Genomic DNA, 18,981 nt, shown 5'->3' with positions numbered 1-18,981 from the left:
GCTCGCTTGTCTAACTCGATGAGGGACAGCAAAGCAGTCCTGGCTTAGAGTGCCCTGAATGTCCACACTCGGCACATCACAGCACTCGGCCATCAGCCCGGCTGCACTTGCCGCAGGCTGCCATCTGGAGGGGGGGGGTGTCAATCGGGGGGCTGCAGGAGAGCTTCCACCACAAGAAGCCCACAGAGCCAGCCCAGTCCTCCCCATCGGGGGCTCGTACCCCATTCCTCCCTCACCTCCTTCCACTTACCCCTCCCTAGCCCCCATTTCTGATGTACAAAATAAAGGACATGTGTGTTCAAAAATAGAAACTCTCTTTATTTAACAAAACTGGGGGGGGGGAATTAACCTCTGGGGAGACTGGGAAAAGGAGGTGGGAGAGGGGAAGAGAGTGGGTGGGAGAGGGGAAGGGGAAACCTGGGAGGAGGGAGCTGGAAGGGGGAAGCCAGGGGAAGAAGAAGGAGGGGAAGTATCAAACTATGGTACGCCATATCTTCAGTACAGATATGTGTACAGATGTGGTCTCCTTACCCCAGAAAAGATGTTTTGGCCTTGGAAAAGTTTCAGAAAAGGGCAACTAAAATGATCAGGGGTTTGGAACAGGTCCCATATGAAGAGAGGCTAAAGAGACTGGGATTTTTCAGCTTAGAAAAGAGTAGACCGAGGGAGGATATGATAGAGGGCTATAAAATCATGAGTGGTGTGGAGAGGGTGCATAAAGAAAAGTTCCTCATTAGTTCCCATAATAGAAGGACTAGAGGACACCAAATGAAATGAATGGGTAGTAGGCTTCAAACTAATAAGAGAAAGTTCTTCTTCACAAAGCAAATAGTCAATCTGTGGAACTCCTTGCTGCAGGAGGCTGTGGAGGCTAGAACTAGAACAGAGTTTAAAGACAAGTTAGATAAAGTCATGGAGGTTGGGTCCATGGAGTGCTATTAGCCAGGGGGTAGAAATGGTGTCCCTGGCCTCTGTTTGTGGAAGGCTGGAGATGGATGGCACGAGACAAATGGCTTAGTCATTGTCTTTGGTCCATCCCCTCCGGCGTACCTGGTGTTGGCCGCTGTCGGCAGACAGCCTACTGGGCTAGATGGACCTTTGGTCTGACCCAGTACGGCCGTTCTTATGTTTTTATGTTCTAAGCTCAGGGCTCAGGGTCGGGGGTCTCACTGGACCACCTTGATTTTCATGCAAACCTGCTCCTAGGTGGCCAGGCTGGCAGCTATCCTGCCCTAGACGGCCACTTTCCTGTGCCTAGTGCGGAGGTTGTGGATGAGGTCCATGATGTCCGCACTAGACCAGGCGGGCGCCCGCCTCTTGTGGCCCCGGGCAGGCTCTTGGGAGCCGCCAGCCTGGTCCCGAGAAGAGGCGGAGGGCTGGATGGCAGCGGGTGGCTGGCTCGTGCCGTGCCAGGTGCAGGGTCTGCTGGCTGGGTGCTGGCAGGCTTGCACCTGGCACGGGCACCGTAGCCAGACCGTGCCCCTTTAAGGGCTCTGGGGCCGAGAGGGGGGCAGACAAGTTTCCCTGGTGGTGCCCACAGAGGCCACCAGGGCAAGCTGGGGAGGGCTAGCCTCCCACTAGTTCGAATTAAGTGGTTACACAGCCCTTAATTCGAACTACTTAATTCGAACTAGGCGTTAGTCCTTGTAGAATGAGGTTTACCTAGTTCGAATTAAGAGCTCTGCTAGTTCGAATTAAGTTTCAACTAGCGGTTTGCCTGTGTAGCACCTATTAAAGTTAATTCGAACTAACAGCTGTTAGTTCGAATTAACTTTGTAGTGTAGACATACCTTCAGGGTATTTCTACACAGCAAAGTTATTTCAAAATAAGAGCCGTTATTTCAAAATAACTTTACTAGCATCTACACAAGCCAACTGCTCTTTTGAAATTATATCGAAATAGCGGAGGGCTTATTTCGACCTTGGTAAACCTCATTCCATGAGGAATAGCGCCTATTTCGAAATTGCTATTTCAAAATAAGCGCTGTGTAGATGCAGAATAGGGGCTATTTCAAAATAGGGGGGCCTCCAGCCCTTCCCAGGGTCCCCTGCTGGCCACTCTGGCCCCAACCAGGAAAACTCCCCCCGCCCCAAGCCCTTAAAGGGGTAGAGTCTGGCCACAGTGCCTGTGCCAGCTCCAGGCCTGCCAGCCCAGAGCCAGTACTCGCTGCCCCAACCCAGTGGCCCCAACATGAGCCAGCAAGACACTGCCAGCCAGCCCTCCACATCTCCCCAGGACCAGTCTGCCATCTCTCGGTAGCCTGCCAGGGGCTGGAAAAGGCAGGTGCCTTCCTGGTCCAGTGCGGAGTTCAGGGACCTCATTGAGGTTTGGGGGGGATGCATCCAACGTCCATGATCTCCACACTAAATGGAGGAACGCAGCCATCTACAGCCACATGGCTGCCAGCCTGGCCACCAAAGGCCACATCCAAACCCAGGAGCAGGTTTGGATGAAAATCAAGGAGCTGTGGCAGGCGTATGCCAGGGTAACAGGGGGCAGCTCCCAAACAGGGGCAGACCCAGACACCTGCCCCTATTTTGATGCCCTGGACCGCATCCTAGGGGGCGGGACAGTCTGTGCCCCCCAGATGGTCATCGACCCTGGGGAAGAGGACCCTGATCAGGGCACAGAGAAGAAGGAGGAGGAAGAGGAGGAGGAGGGCCAGGAGCCGCAGGAACCCGGAGGGAGCATGCTGCGCAGCCAGGACCTCTGAGCCGTCCCAGCGAGCCTGTTGTTGGTGTTGTCCGAGGCCGGGCAGGCAACAACATGTGAGTGCCATCACTGTCCCCTTATGCGGGGGCAGTAGAGGAGGGAGACTGCGCGCTGTCCGCGGATCATGCAGCAACCTGTGCATCTGCCGTGCCACCCCTGGGCACTTGGCCTCAGCTGGATGCCACACAGGGACCTTTGCCTGTTACCCACACGCGTGTATGTATGAAGGTACATGATGTGCTCCTGACCCCGGGGTGGGACACAGCAGGACGCCCTCCCTCAACAAGCTCCCTCTACACAGAGGCAGGGGACATCTCCCCCCCCCCCCACAAGGGCATATGTGCACTGCCGGGCCAGCTCCCACTCCCTGGTATAGCAGGACATCCCGAACATGGCCTCTGTGCTAGCACATCGGCTCTGATGGTGCAGAGACCTGTCATCTTTGCCTTGCAGAGGGGGGCTGGGCTTCACCCACTGTGTCCCCAGGGATAACTGACCACTTCTCTTGTTTGTTCACAGCCGCGGCAGTGAAACAGGATTCCGATTTAAAGCCCTTAAATCGAATTAGCTGGTAAACCTCATTGCAGGAGGAATACCAGCTAATTCGAGTTAGGGCTTTAAATCGGAATCCCGTTTCACTGCTGCGTGTAAACGCAGGCAGTTACTTCGAGCTAGTCAATTTCTAAAATGGTGACCGGCTGGGAACATGCAAATCAAGCGCGGGATATTTAAATCCTGGGCTTGATTTGCAATTTCAGTCACCCTCATTAGCCTCCCCAGATCGATCTAGGGGGCTACTGTAGACGTACCCTAAGAAGCTCTGAGCTTGCCCTGTGCTATTCTGAAGAAGAGTACTGCTTCCTGGTGTGGCTCAGCTAGATCTAGTGGACATTCAGCAAAAATAATGAAACTCTGTATATAACTGGCAATGTGAAACCAACCTGGCCTTGCTGGTGGTCCTGCCCAGCACTGCCTCTTCTGATATCCTGTGACAAATCACCTTACAGAATCGGCTTATTAAGGAGTAAGACATAACACATCTGCCCCTTTTTAAAGAAGTGTGTAATTTACAGAGTTAGCTCAAGGCACCCAATTTGGACAATTCCTTTTTAAGAACCTCAATGTCACCACTTGATAGTGTATCAGGTGGCAAGAACAAAGTTTAAACATAGCCAAACCCAACAGTTTAGCCCCCCCGGTTCTGACCTTCCATACCAAGAATGGTTGACTCAATTTTTTCAAATGCAGACTCAACAGATGTCCTGCAAATGACTAAGTGGGGCCTTCATGTCTCCCCTTTTGTTGCTGGGACCAAGAAGGCAGCATCCATTGGCAAGAGCTCTTTGATTCCCATCTAGACTTGCTGCAATGCCATTCTTTCAGCTACTCAATGGTTAAAACATTTAAACCAGTGGTATTCAGACCTCCATGGTTCAGGAGCCAAATTAGAAACCAACATTAACCAGAAAAGCCACAGTAGTGATTTACTATTTTTATACACATATTCTCACAGAAAATCACCAAGTATTCTATAATTAGTTAATAACATAGTAAAAGCATCCTGACAGATTAATAATATAGATTGTTTAATAATTAAATCAATGTTTTAATATCATGTGCTGCAAAAAGTAGCAAGAGACACAATAAAAAACCACTTGCATCTCCCGAAACTTAGTCTGAGTATCACTGGTTTACACTAACGTGCTTCACTTGAATGTCTATATAAATGCAACTGCAATTTAAAAATTGACTATATATATGAAATAATGGCCATCTGGTATAAGTGAAGAAACAATCAATATAAGCAAGGACAATCTTATGTTGGGGCTGATCTCGCAGGTTCTTGTTTGTAAAAGTCCCATTGACCTCAGCTTGATTCTCAAGATATTTCATTTTGAAGACCAGCAGGATAGGCTTCACAGATCCTGGGCTGCCCACAGACTGTAATTTAAGCAGCACACTCATATTCCAATCAAGCAAACATACAGATCCTTTAAAAAGTAAATTACACTGTACTAGATTTTAACAGTTATAGCAACTTAGTCCCAGGAGAGCAAAAGATAAATCATACACATATAATTCTTCCACCAGGTGGTTAACAACAGCAATAAAGTTGGATTCAGTATCTCTCGGGTCCTTTTGACAAATAACTAAACCAGTTCAAGCCCCCACCAAGAAACAAGGAAAACTAAATACCCCCTTCCCTAGGTGCCTTTAACAGGCAGAACTTCTCCACTCACAAGCCCTCCAAGATGGTATACAACAAGGAATAAGAAACTTACTCAAATCACCGGTGAGCATGTGTTACAGGTCCCCACATCTCTTCATGTGCCAATTCAGGGTATGTCTAGACTGCAGGCTTTTTTTGGAAGAGATCTTCTGAAAAAACTTCTTTTGAAAGAGAGCGTCCACACATAAAAGCACATCGAAAAAGCGATCTGCTTTTTGAAAGATAGAGTCCACACTGAATGGACACTATCTCGCATTTAAGCTGTGATAACTATGGACAGACTGGCCACCAGGGCACTTGTGTTTTTTCCTCCTTCCTCTTCTTTCGAAAGAACTCCCTCTTCCCCATCCACACACTCCTTTTTCTGAAAGAGCTCTTTCGGAAAAGGCTTCTTCCTCGTAGAAAGAGGATTATCAATGCCGGAAAAACCCCTCTGTTCTTTCAATTTACTTTTGGAAGAATGCAATTGCAGTGCGGCCATAACTCAGATTTTGTCGGAAAAATGGCCATTTTCCCAACAAAACTCTGTAGTGTAGACATACCCTCAAGGAGGATAAGTTATAGCCCCCAACCACAGAGGCTTGACTATTGTGCTCAACCTGTAGTTGCTCATACATTCAACTCAGGAGAGCATTGGTTCAATCCCAAGCATGCCAATCACAAGAATAGCCATCATAATAAAATAAGTGTGCAAACAAAGTATTTCTGTAAAATACCCAGTATTTCTGTAAAATACTCCTCCAATAACTTAGGTGTAGTCTGTCTAACTTCCTTCCCATCCACCTATGAGACTGCCCCAGATGTGACAGTACCTTGGATGAAACATAGGACTGGAAAGAACCTTGAGAGAGTCCAGTCCCCTGTACTCATGGCAGGACTAAATATTATCTAGATCATCTCTGACAGGCCTAACCTGTCTAACCTGCTCTTTAATATCTTGAATGAAGGAAATTCCTCAATCTCCCTAGGCAATTTATATCAGTACTTACTCACCCTGAAAGTCAGTAAATTTTTCTTAATGTCCAATTTAAACCTCCCTTGCTGCTGTAGTCCACTATGACCTCCGAATCCCTTCCTGCAGTACTCCTTCCTAAGTAGTCATTTCCCATTTTGCAAGTGTGCAATTGATTGTATTTGTCCGTATTGAATTTCACCCTATTTACTCCAGTTTGTCCAAATCATTTTGAATTTTAATCCTATCCTCCAAAATACTTGCAACCCCTTCTAGCTTGGTATCATCTGCAAACATTTTAAGTGTACTCTCTGTGCCATTATCTAAATCAGCGATTCTCAAACTGTTTGGCTCATGGCCCATCCTACTCACCATCAACCTTCCCACAGACTTCCAGCCAACCAACCAGGATGACAAAATGGATGCAGGAGGAGGTGGAATATGAGGTCTGGGTGGTAGGGAGGATGCAGGAGAAGGGATAAGAGTGCTCCTGGGATTGGGGTGTCTGGGCAAGAGGGAGGGAGCAGGAGCCGGCTGACAGTGGGAGTCTTGGTGGGAGAGGTGTGTGTGAGGGAGATTGGGGAGGAGTCTGGGCATGAAGGGAATGGGGGACACTTATCTGGCTCCTTGTATTCTGCTGCTCTCAGGCACTGCCCGTGCATCTACCATAGGCCCAGATTCTAGTCAATGGGAGCAGTTGGGAAAGCCTCCAGCATGAATGCTTTCCTTTACTGCCATTCCCTCAGCCAAGGGAAGGGGGAGTGGTAGCATGTGGAGTTGCTTCTTTCCCCTGCAAGTTGGATCAGGCCTGCAAGGATTGGGAATCTCTCCCTTGCAACAGGAAGCTGGCGCCCCAACCTCATGGGTATGGGGGGGGGAGGGACTGAAGAACCAGTGTGGACTACTTTTGGCTGGGGGAGGGTGTGTGAGCCCCTAGCCCATGGCCCACCTGCAAGATGGCCCACAGAGCACACTTTCAGAACCACTGATATAAATCATTTATGAAGATATCGAACAACCAGCATGAGAAATGCAGTAAACTGTGCAGTTTCCCCTTGTTACCTGACAAAGGGAAACAGCCAGCAGTATTCCCATACAAATTGGGGGGGGGGGGGGAAGACGGAGGTGGAAGCTTCAGCCCTCTCTACCATCCCTAAAGGGTTCCTGGGGGATGGGACATTTGGAGCTGGGGCAATCCCAGATATGGGGGGTGGGGCAGCGGGCACACCCCTAGCCAGTCCCTTTCACGTGCTTGGTGATTCTCTTTTCTGTATGAAAATGAGTAGTCCTGTAGCACCTAAGAGATTAACAAAAATGATATCTATATAGTATTGTGAGCTTCCTCTGATGAGAGTGGAGAAAAAAGAAAAAAACCTCCCAAACTATAATAGACAAAGAAGGGGGGAAACTGTTAATTGAAGTGCCTGTGCTAATGAGGTTAACTGAGTGGGCTGTTAGTGTCCCATACTTAGCTTTTGATGTCATTTGGGTGTTCTATATAATGGCCCATCCAGTTCATGTCTTATTTTAGTCCCAGATCATGTCAAATTTGCTTATGAATGCCAGTTCTGCAATTTCTCTTTGCAGTTGGTTCCTGAAATTCCTTTGTAGATGAATCATAAACTAACTCTGGGACACTTACAGCCCACTCAATTAGCCTCATTAGCACAGGCACTACAATTGACAGGCCTCCCCTCCCCCTTCTTTTTCTGTTATAATTTGAGAGGTTTTTCCTTTTTTCTCCACTCTCATCTGAGGAAGTGGGTTTTGCCCATGAAAGCTCACAATATTACATATATAATTTTTGTTAGTCTTTTAGTTCTACAGGATTACTGGTTGTTTTTTTAAAGTTAGAAACTAATATGACTGCCCCTCTTAGGTTATCCCTAGACTGCAGGCTTCTTTCGGAAGAAGCTTTTCTGGAAGAGATCTTCCAGAAAAACTTCTTTTGAAAGAGAGCATCCACACAGCAAAAGCACATCAAAAAAGCGATCTGCTTTTTTCAAAGATAGCATCCAATCAATGTGGATGCTATTTCGCATTTAAGTTGTGATTATTATGGATGGAGTGACCCATCTGCTTTTTCCTGGAGGCCTCTTCTTTGAAAAAAAACCCTCTTCCCAGTTCACACACGCTTTTTTCCTTAAGAGCTCTTTTGGAAAAAGGCTTCTTCCTTGTAGAAACAGGTTTACCGCTACTGGAAAAACCCATGTGTTCTTTTGACATTCTGTCAAAAGAACATAATTGCAGTGTGGATGTAAGTGTAGTTTTTCCGGAAAAATTGATGTTTTTCTGGAAAAACTCTGTAGTGTAGACATACCCATAGTCTTTTCTGTATGGTTTTATGAGGAGTCCCATTCCAGGCTCATTCCCATTTTCCTGGCACAACCAAACACTTTCCTTGCTTTAAGTTAGAATCATAGAATCATAGAACTGGAAGAGACCTCAGAAGGTCATCAAGGCCAGCCCCCTGCTCTAGGCAGGACCAATTCCAACTAAATCAACCCGGCCAGGGCTTTGTCAAGCCGAGACTTAAACACCTCTAGGGATGGAGACTCCACTACTTCCCTAGGTAACCCATTCCAGTGCTTCACCACCCTCCTAGTGAAATAGTTTTTCCTAATATCCAACCTGGACCTCTCCCACCACAACTTGAGACCACTGCTCCTTGTTCTGCCATCTGTCACTACTGAGAACAGCTTCTCTCCATCCTCTTTGGAACCTCCCTTCAGGAAGTTGAAGGCTGCTATCAAATCCCCCCTCAATCTTCGCTTCTGCAGACTAAACAGACCCAACTCCCTCAGCCTCTCCTCATAAGACATATGCTCCAGCCCCCTAATCATTTTGGTTGCCCTCCGCTGGACCCTCTCCAATGCGTCCACATCCTTTTTGTAGTGGGGGGCCCAGAACTGGACACAATACTCCAGATGCGGCCTCACCAAAGCCGAATAAAGGGGAATGATGACATCTCTGGATCTGCTGGCAATGCTCCTCTTAATGCAATCTAATATGCCATTAGCCTTCTTGGCTACAAGGGCACACTGTTGACTCATATCTAGCTTCTCATCCACTGTAACCCCCAGGTCTTTTTCTGCAGAACTACTACTTAACCGGTTGGTCCCCAGCTTGTAACTATGCTTGGGATTCTTCCGTCCCAAGTGCAGGACTCTACACTTGTCCTTGTTGAACCTCATCATATTTCTTGTGGCCCAATCCTCCAATTTGTCTAAGTCATTCTGTACCCTATCTCTGCCCTTAAGCGTATCTACCTCTCCCCCCAGCTTAGTGTCATCCGCAAACTAGCTGAGGGTGCAATCCATCCCCTCATACAGATCATTAATAAAGATATTGAACAAAACCGGTCCTAGAACCGAACCTTGGGGCACTCCACTAGAAACCGACCGCCATCCTGACATCGAGCCATTGATCACTACCCGCTGGGCCTGGCCTTCTAGCCATCTTTCTATCCATCTTACCGTCCATTTATCCAATCCACAATCCCTTAACTTGCTGGCAAGGATATTGTGGGAGACCGTATCAAAAGCCTTGCTAAAGTCAAGGTATATAACATCCACTGACTTCCCCATGTCCACCGAGCCAGTTACCTCATCATAGAAGCTAATCAGATTGGTCAGGCACGACTTGCCCTTTGTGAATCCATGCTGACTATTCCTAATCACTTTCCTCTCATCCAAGTGCCTCAATATGGATTCCTTAAGGATCCCTTCCATGATTTTTCCAGGAACCGAGGTAAGACTGACCGGCCTATAGTTCCCTGGATCATCCTTCTTCCCTTTTTTGAAGATGGGCACTACATTTGCCTTTTTCCAGTCATCCGGGATTTCTCCCGATCTCCACGACTTTTCAAAGATAATAGCCAAAGGCTCCACAATGACATTTGCCAACTCCCTCAGTACCCTCGGATGCACTAAATCCGGACCTATGGATTTGTGTACGTTTAGCCATAGTGTGGCTCCGAGAGGCATGTCTGAAGCTAAGAGAACAGGCAGTTTATTCAAACAGTACACAGTCTTGATAATCATGAGTGGGTGGGTGCATCTGTGGTGGCAATGACAGATTTCATCTTATTTTCCTCACAGCTCCTGACCTGGCCAAAAGATATACAACAAAAGTATTCATGTAAGTCCATTCAGCATTTGGGTATGTATCTTTTTGTCGGGCCAAGTTTAGGTCTGTAACCCAAACTTCAGAGTTTTCTCTTTATCAGTGAGAGTGTTTTATATAGCCCTGCATGGATGCAAAAAGTGTAAAAGTTGAACATCTCTCAACTGTGACTCCCTGGTCCAACAACATCTGTGGTCCAGCAGAATCACAAATGTTGCTGGACCAGAGAGACCCAATGGAGGGAGCCCTGCAGGGGTTAGGAACCCAGCCTGGCTGGCTTCGAGGCTAGTGGGTGGGAGCCCTGCCATGGGAGTCTGGCTGAGCCTGTAGCAGGGTGGGGTCAGGAACACTGGCAGCTGGACAGTGGTTTTCTGCGCCAGAGCTGGGAGCCCCAGTGGCAGGACCATGGGCTGCTGTGGCTGGGCAGTAGAGCTAAGAGCAGATAGGAAGCAGGCTGGGAGGAGAGGCCAGGCCAGGAGCAGAGCCAACCTGCGAGGCTGGTGGCAGGGGAGCAGAAATGACGTCCTCTGGTCCAGCAAAATCCCTGTTTCAGGACAACTCATGTCCCAAGGATGCCGGATCAGGGTGGTCTGATCTGTATCTGCATCCACAAAAATGAGCTACAGATATCCTCATTGACATCCACTAATGTGGATACCTGCGGATATCTGCAAATTTGAAGGGGTCTATTTTTTAAATCTACCTCTAAAGGAATTTAAAAGAGAAAAACTTTAAAAGTGAGAAAGTTTACCTTATTTTATTATGATGATTAAACACTTCATATTATCCAATTCTCATTTTTTTTAACAGTGCAATGCTTTGGAATTAGATCACAGAGTTATCCAACAATAAATGATCTTGCAATTAAAACAATGTGTGATACTATATAAAAAAGGAAAGGTGCTTATATGGAAAATAAAAATCATCCATTCAGTCCCAAGTAGCCTCTCTGTAAAGGTGTAGGAGACATTTTGGCTCATTAGCGAAATCCTGTTGAAAAATCAACAAATAAAATACTAAGTACCTGGAAAGTAGTCAATCTCTTTTCATTTATTGAGCCAAAGAGAAAAAGTACATAACTGAAGTTCCCACCAAAGGTAAATTGTGGATCAATTTAGATTTTAAATATTGTCAGTATTTTATACACACACACACACACACACACACACACACACACACACACACGCGAATATACTTTAGTTGACGTCATCAGAGCTGCATTTATAGTAAGAGTTCTATTTGAAACAACTGAAGTTTCATTGATTTTTAAATATCTCATTTTTTTAAACCAGAGAGTACATTTAGAAAAAGTGCAATTGTGATATTTCGTTTTGTCCATAGTTCATTGCAGATTCAAACTCTTTGAAGCTGACGTGGCCATCAGAATCCTGATCGACTTCCCTATAAAAGAAAAGAATATTATAGATACTTAAACCCCAAAAGGTATTTTAATTAAATTATAGGTTGTATTATAATTCGCCAATATTCTTCTGGACTATTCCTTGTACGATGTCACTAGCATTATAAAAATAAAACAAAATGCCTTACCTTTTTGAAAGTTCTTTTAAAAAAGAGACTAAGGGCAGGTATACACTAGGAATTTACATTGGCACAGAGGACCAATGCAGCTGCGCTGCTGATGTGCATTTGGTGAAAACTGTTAAGCCAAAAGGAAAGAGGTCTCCTGTTGGGTTACATCCTTGAGAAGCAGTAGCTATGTTGGTGGGAAAAGCTCTTCCGCTGACACAGCTTTGTCCACAATGGCACTTGGTGATATAACTACATTGCTCAGGTTTGTGGATCATTCAAAGCCCTATGTCATGTAGATATATCAAGTAATTTTGTCGTGTAGACCAGAACTTAGTATCATTATCCACATCAACAGAAGGGAAATCAAAGTCATAAATAGGTAAAATGATTTGTTCAAAGTTAGTGAAAGATCTGAAAATAGAACTCAAGCCCCTGACTTCTCATCCACTGTATCATAGTGCTTCAGAGAGAGGAGCTAGGTTGTTTGACATGAATTATCTCAAAGCAGTTAATAGTAAAGTATTAAAGTGTAGTATCATCATTCATGTCAAACAACCTAGCTTTGAGGTCTTGTCAAACAAACTTTATATATTCTGATCTATTTACAAGTTTGATAAAAGTAACTGTGTTGATGCAATATACCTGCATGTATGTAAGACATTTGACATAGTTCTGCATACCTATTTGATCAAAAAAATAGAACCACACAAATCAATATAGCCCTATAAAAATTGATCACTTGCTATTCAATTTCTTTATTAAAGGTCTGAAAGAAAATATAATCTCACTGCTTGTGTAACTTTCAGATGATACAAAAATTGGTAGAGTGATAAATAATGATGGGGACAGATTAGTTACACATACTAATCTGGATTGCTTGGTAAACTGAGCCCATTCAAACAAATGACCCTGAATATAGCTAAATGCAAAGTTAACCATCTAGGAACAAGGAATGTAGGTTACATTTATAAATGGGGAGATACATCCAGGATATCAGTGATGCTGAAAAGGACTTTACAATCATGATAACCAAATGACTTGGGGTAATCTACAGTGCAACACAGTTCAGAATAAGGCAGTCTGAATAGCAGTGCTCACCAGTTCTGTGCTGTAACTCCTTTGTGCAGATGCTGCAGGCATGTACTTAAAGGTCCCTACTTTAGACTACTGAACTCTATTAATTCAAACTTAGGACCTTGAATCGAATGCTCGCAGCATTCACACAGAAGGGTGACTTTGGTCTGCACTGCTATTTACACCTCCTCAATCTGAAATGTTCAGCAGTGTAGAAGAGTTGAAGCGAAGGGTGGGCCTGAGTGGGCGGTGGCCTACACATTTTGTATTCATGTCGATCCACCAGCCTGCCTGGTGCTCTGGTTGGGAAGTCTGACCCTTGTAAACAAGATACAGAAGACTAGACTTGCTGATCAGTGTTGCCTTCTATTATTTTTATTTACACTTCAGCATAAATAACAAAATAACAAGAAAAAATAGGACTATGTAGCACTTTAAAGACTAACAAGATGGTTTATTAGGTGATGAACTTTCGTAGGCCAGACCCACTTCCTCAGACCAAATTGTGGAAGAAAATAGGCACAACCATATATACCCAAGGGATACGATCAAAAACAATTTTTTTTAATTGTATCCCTTGGGTATATATGGTTGTGCCTATTTTCTTCCACAATTTGATCTGAGGAAGTGGGTCTGGCCCACGAAAGCTCATCACCTAATAAACCATATTGTTAGTCTTTAAAGTGCTACATAGTCCTGTTTTTTGTTTCAGCTAGACTAGACTAACATGGCTACATCTCTATTACTAAGATAACAAGAAGAGATTCAATAAATATATTAGAAGCAAGAGGAAGACCAAGGACAGTACAGGCCCACTGCTCAGTGAGGAGGGAGAAACAAAAACAGGAAACTTGGAAATGGCAGAGGTGCTTAATGACTTCTTTGTTTCGGTTTCCATCAAGAACATGGATGGTGACTGGATGCCTAACATAGTGAATGTTAGTAGGAAAGGGGTAGACTTAGAAGATAAAATAAAAAAAGAACAAGTTAAAAATTACTTACTAAAGTTAGATGTTTGCAAGTCACCAGGACCTGATGAAATGCATTCTAGAATACTCAAGGAGCTAGGGTTGCCAGGTAGACCCCGCCAAAAACCGGACTCACTTGGTTGGGGAGGGGGGAGGGAGAACCGGCCGGGAGGGGGGCGGGGCTGGCCAGGAGGGGGCAGGGCGGGAAGCAGAGCTGGTGGGGGCCGCGGGGCTGGCCGGGAGGAGGGGGGGCAGGAAGCAGAGCTGGCGGGGGATCCAGGGGCCGCGGGGCTAGACAGCAGGAAGGCAGAGGACGGGGGGGGGGAGGGCAGGAAGCAGAGCTGGTGAGAGAGGTGTCTGGGGGCCGTGGAGATGGCTGGGAAGAAGGGGGGGAGGGAAGCAGAGCTGGGGGGGGCGGGGGCCATGGGGCTGGACGGGAGGAGAGGGGTCCTGGAGGAAGGGGGATGGGAAGCAGACCTGGAGGGGGAGAAGGGTGCAGCCACTGGCCGCAGCCGGAGTCCTTCGCGCCGCGCCCCAGGCAGGCACTCCCTTTAGTTGCGAGCAGAAGCCGGGCGGGGGCAGGGACGGGGGAGGGGCTGGGAGTCACTCCCACCGCCCGGCTTCTGCACACCACCAGAGGCTCCCAGCTGGGTGGCGGGGCTGCGATTGGTGCTGGGAGCCTTTGGTTGCGTGGAGAAGCTGGGTGAGGGGAGTGGCTGGGAGTCCCAGCCCCCGCCGCCGCCCCACCCCACCTGGCTTTTGCACGCCACCAGAGGGCTCCCAGCACCAATCGCGGCCCCACCTCCCAGTCACTCCCCCACCCCCACCAGGCTTCCATCCAGCACCTAGCCGGGAATTCAGAAAATACTGGACATTGCACATGTCTGGTATTTTCTGAATTTTTCTACTGGACAGACAATACTGCAAATACTGGACTGTTCAGTAGAAAACTGGATACCTGCCAACTCTACAAGGAGCTGATAGAGGAGGTATCTGAGTCTTTAGCTATCATCTTTGAAAAATCATGGAAGTCAGGAGAGATTCCAGAAGACTGGAAAAGATTGCCCATCTATAAAAAGGGAAATAAGAACAACCCAGGATACTACAGACCAGTCAGTTTAACTTCTGTGCCAGGAAAGATAATGGAACAAGTAATTAAGGAACTCATCTGCAAATATCTGGAAGAAAATAAGGTGATAGGTAACAGCCAACATGATTTGGTGAACAAATCATGACAAACCAATCTGATAGCTTTCTTTGATAGGATAACAAGTCTTGTGGATAAGGGAGTAGCAGTGGATGTGGTATTCCTAGACTTTAGTAAGGCATTTACGATCTCACATGACTTTCTTATCAATAAACTAGGCAAATACAACTTAGACAGGGCTACTATAAGGTGGGTGCATAATTGGCTAGATAATAGTTCTCAGAGAATAGTTACTAATGGTTCACAATCATGCTGGAAGGGCATAACAAAAGAGATTCCACAGATGTCTGTTTTGGGACAGGTTCTGTTCAATATCTTCATCAACGATTTAGATACTGACATAGAGAGTACGCTTATTAAATTTGCAGATGATACCAAGCTGGGAGGGGTTGCAACTGCTTCGGAAGGTAGGGTCATAATTCAAAATGATCTGGACAAACTAGAGAAATGATATGCGGTAAACAGGATGAAGTTTAATAAGGACAAATGCAAAGTATTCCACTTAGGAAGGAACAATCAGTTTCACACATACAGAATGGGAAGTGACTGTCTAGGAAGGAGTACTGAAGAAAGAGCTTTAGGGGTCATAGTGTACCACAAGCTAAATATCAGTCAACAGTGTGACGCTGTTGCAAAAAAAGCAAATATGATTCTGGGATGCATTAACAGGAGTATTGTGAGCAAGACACAAGAAGTTATTCTTCCACTCTACTCTCCGCTGATCAGGCCTCAACTGGAGTATTGTGTCCAGTTCTGGGCACGACATTTCAAGAAAGATGTGGAGAAACTGGAGAAGGTCTAGAGAAGAGCAACAAGAATGATTAAAGGTCTAGAGAACATGAACTATGAGGCAAGACTGAAAGATTTGGGCTTGTTCAGCTTAGAAAAGAGAAGAATGAGAGGGGACATGATAGTGGTTTTCAAATACCTAAGGGTATGTCTACACTACCCCGCTAGTTCGAACTAGCGGGGTAATGTAGGCATACTGCACTTGCAAATGAAGCCCGGGATTTGAATTTCCCGGGCTTCATTTGCATAAGCGGGGAGCCGCCATTTTTAAATCCCCGCTGGTTCGAACCCCGTGCAGCGCGGCTACACGGGGCTCGAACTAGGTAGTTCGGACTAGGATTCCTATTCCGAACTACCGGTACACCTCATTCCACGAGGAGGAGGGAGAAAAATTGTTCTCCTTGGCCTCTGAGGATAGGACAAGAAGCAATGGGCTTAAACTGCAGCAAGAGAGATTTAGGTTGGACATAAGGAAAAACTTATGTTAGAGTGGTTAAACACTAGAATAAATTGCCTGGGGGGGGGGGTTGGAATCTCCATCTCTGAAGATATTTAAGAACAGGTTAGATAGACATCTATCAGGGATGATCTAGATAGTACTTGGTCCTGCCGTGAGGGCTGGGGACTGGATTCGATGACCTCTCGAGATCCCTTCCAGTTCTAGTGTTCTATGTTTCTATGAGTCTAAAAATGTGCCTGATTCTTTTCAGAAAAATAAGACTGACTGGTATTTTATCTGAATGATCTTACAGTATAAATGCTCCTCACACTGCCCTAGAGAGGAGAATGACCACAGCTATGTTCTAGCAACTTACTTTTTAAAAAGATCAGCTACTGAAAAAATGTTTAAGGTCTGTTTTGGTGATTATGTTTGCTAGTGTGACTTCCTGTAATGATTTGCTAATAAAGATATCCAGGTAAATAATACATCCAGACTGATGCAAATGAAAAGTCTCTTGACATTATTATCAGACATGAACAATCTAGTTTTTACAAAGATCTTCAAGCCTCTAAATTTTCTCTCAGAATCAATTACAGGCACACATTTTTATAATTTAGGATTGAAGTCCTTCATTGAAATCAATGGGAATTTGCCATTGACTTCAGTGTGGCCAGGATTTCATTCCAAATGTCTGACTACCTGAGTAGTGGATAGTATAGTGGCAATAGATGTTTACCTTCCTCATTTGTGCCTCTGGAAGCAGTATTTGAAAATTTGGCCCTAGCACTCTATGGGGATATATTTTCAATATCTCAAAAGCCTCTGAAAGGTTCCTTTAAATCAAAGTTCATTATATGAACAATTTCTTGGCAAAGATTAACAGCACATGTTGACTGATAAATGGTAAATAAGCTGGTTAAAACTCTTACATTTTAAGAAATTACTACACTTAATTTAAAATGTGGGTTTTTGAAAGCTCTGATGAAATAATGTGAAAACCACAATGGTCTCAGAGTTAAATCTTCATTTTCATCACTGGAGACATATAAAATACTCACTGTTGTGATTAAGAAAATAATGTGTTATAGTATATTGATCTAAAATAACTGCATACCTCAGAGGTCACTATTTTTTTAACTTTCAATAATAATATATATGTAGATATTTCATGGTATGCAGTAGATAAGTCAGATTGTGTGATCTCTTACTTGAATTTCAGTAATAACGGTATTACAAGTTACTGACTGGAATATAAATTACTCTCTTATTAAATTAGTTAGTTGAAGACTCCTGAAACCACCAAAGAATTTTTTCTTGAAGAACTGGATTAGATAAATGGTACTCTTCTCTCAACAGGAATATTTTAACTGGAAATCTCAATGAGAAGTGTAAGTGAATAATCAACAAGAGTAATGTTTAATATATGTTGCCTCTTAAAATTTCCTGTTTATTAATCACTGAAATAGAGTACTTACTTTAAAAAGTTATCCATGCACTGAAAATATATTTTCACCCTTTAAATTTATCAATAACAATATTATGTATAGAGTGCCACTATTTTCCTTTCTTCTATTACCTATAAATACAGTTTATACCAGTGCTGGGGAAAATACAACCTGGGGGCCGGACCTGGCCGCCAAGCCATTGGATTTAGCCCACTGACCATTCTGTTGGGACCCTCAGGCAGGCAGCTGCCATGCTTTAAGGCCCAGGCCATGTGGCTCTCTGCTCTTCAGGGAGGGAGAGGCTTCGTGTGATCTCCTAGCCCCCAGCCCAATCCTCAGCTTCTATAGGCTGGGAACAATCAGCCAATAGGAGCTGAGAGATTGGCCTGGGAGATGGGGGCAGCACAAGGCTCTTTTTCTTCCCAGAGCTGAGAGCCACATGGAGGGAACAAGTGTGCAATTTAAAGTGATCTGGGGCTGCAGCAGGCAAGGAACCCAGCCTGCCTTGGGAGTGCTGCAGGGCTGCTGGCTTAGGTAAGTGCCTCCAAGTCAGAGCCTGCCTCTGGCACCCCTGCCCCTCCCACACTCCAACTCCCTCCCCCAGGTCACCATCCAAACCCTTTGCACCCCGTGGCCCCAGGTCACAAGTCCCTCCCAGACCCTGTACCCTCTCCTACAGTCCTTTCCCAGGCCAGAATCCTTTCCTGCACCCAAACACCCTCCCAGACCCTGCACCAGGTCACCACTGAAACCCTTTACAGTCTGCATCCCCTTTTCCCTTTCTCTGAGGTCACAATTCTCTTCCAGACTTTGCACCTCCCTGACCCTACACCCTAATTCCCTGACCCAGGTCACAACCCCCTCCTTTCCCCAAACTCCGTCTCAGACCTCACATCACCTCCTGCACCCCAGTCCCTTAGCCTGTGCACCCAGCCTCTATCCTAGCTTCTGCATCTCCTCCACAGAAACATGCGGCCCTTCACCACTTTCCAAAATCTTGGGAGTGGCCCCCCCACCAAAAATCATTGTCCATCCCTGCTCTAAGGGCATGTCTGCACTGGGAAATTATTTTTGAAAAAACTAAATTTGAAATAACAACTCCCGAAATAACAATTGAAATAGAATGTCCCTCCTATGGTGGAGCCTCAAAATTAAACCAAGGCAGGCTACGTTAATGTGGATATGCTACCTTGAATTAGAGTCCCAGGAAGAACTGGGGAGTAATTGCTTCAAATTATTCTGGGGGGGTAGTTATTTTGAAATAGTAGCAGCTATTCTACAATAACACTATTTTGAAATAACTATTTCGAAAAAAGCATTATTCCCCAAGGAAAGCAAGAGTACAGATTTCAAAATAATCAGCCCCTTATTTTGAAATAACAGGCTTGGTAATGTGGATACTCTGCTTATTATTTTGAAATAAGGGGGGTTATTTATAAATAACTCCCTAGTGTAGACCAGGGCAAAGACACTGCAACACATCAACCAGATTTCTATAGTTAGCTG

The 18,981-nt window shown here is 45.3% G+C and overlaps 1 protein-coding gene across 1 annotated transcript in view; it reads right to left on the bottom strand.

Annotated features, from left to right (window-relative positions):
- Positions 1 to 11,051: 11,051 nt before the first annotated feature.
- The window catches only part of EFCAB11 (EF-hand calcium binding domain 11), a 131,638-nt gene continuing 123,708 nt past the window's right edge, over positions 11,052 to 18,981 (bottom strand). The window contains exon 6 of the mRNA XM_014573261.4: positions 11,052 to 11,421. Within this exon, the coding sequence (XP_014428747.3) occupies positions 11,322 to 11,421 (100 nt within the window). The 3' untranslated portion in view covers positions 11,052 to 11,321. The remainder of the gene's footprint in view (positions 11,422 to 18,981) is intronic.

This window comes from Pelodiscus sinensis, chromosome 5, assembly GCF_052426305.1.
Source record: "Pelodiscus sinensis isolate ZL-2025 chromosome 5, ASM5242630v1, whole genome shotgun sequence".
NCBI lineage: Eukaryota > Metazoa > Chordata > Testudines > Trionychidae > Pelodiscus > Pelodiscus sinensis.
The sequence above is the reverse complement of the archived record's forward strand: the minus strand, read 5'-3'. Positions and strand labels throughout refer to the sequence as shown.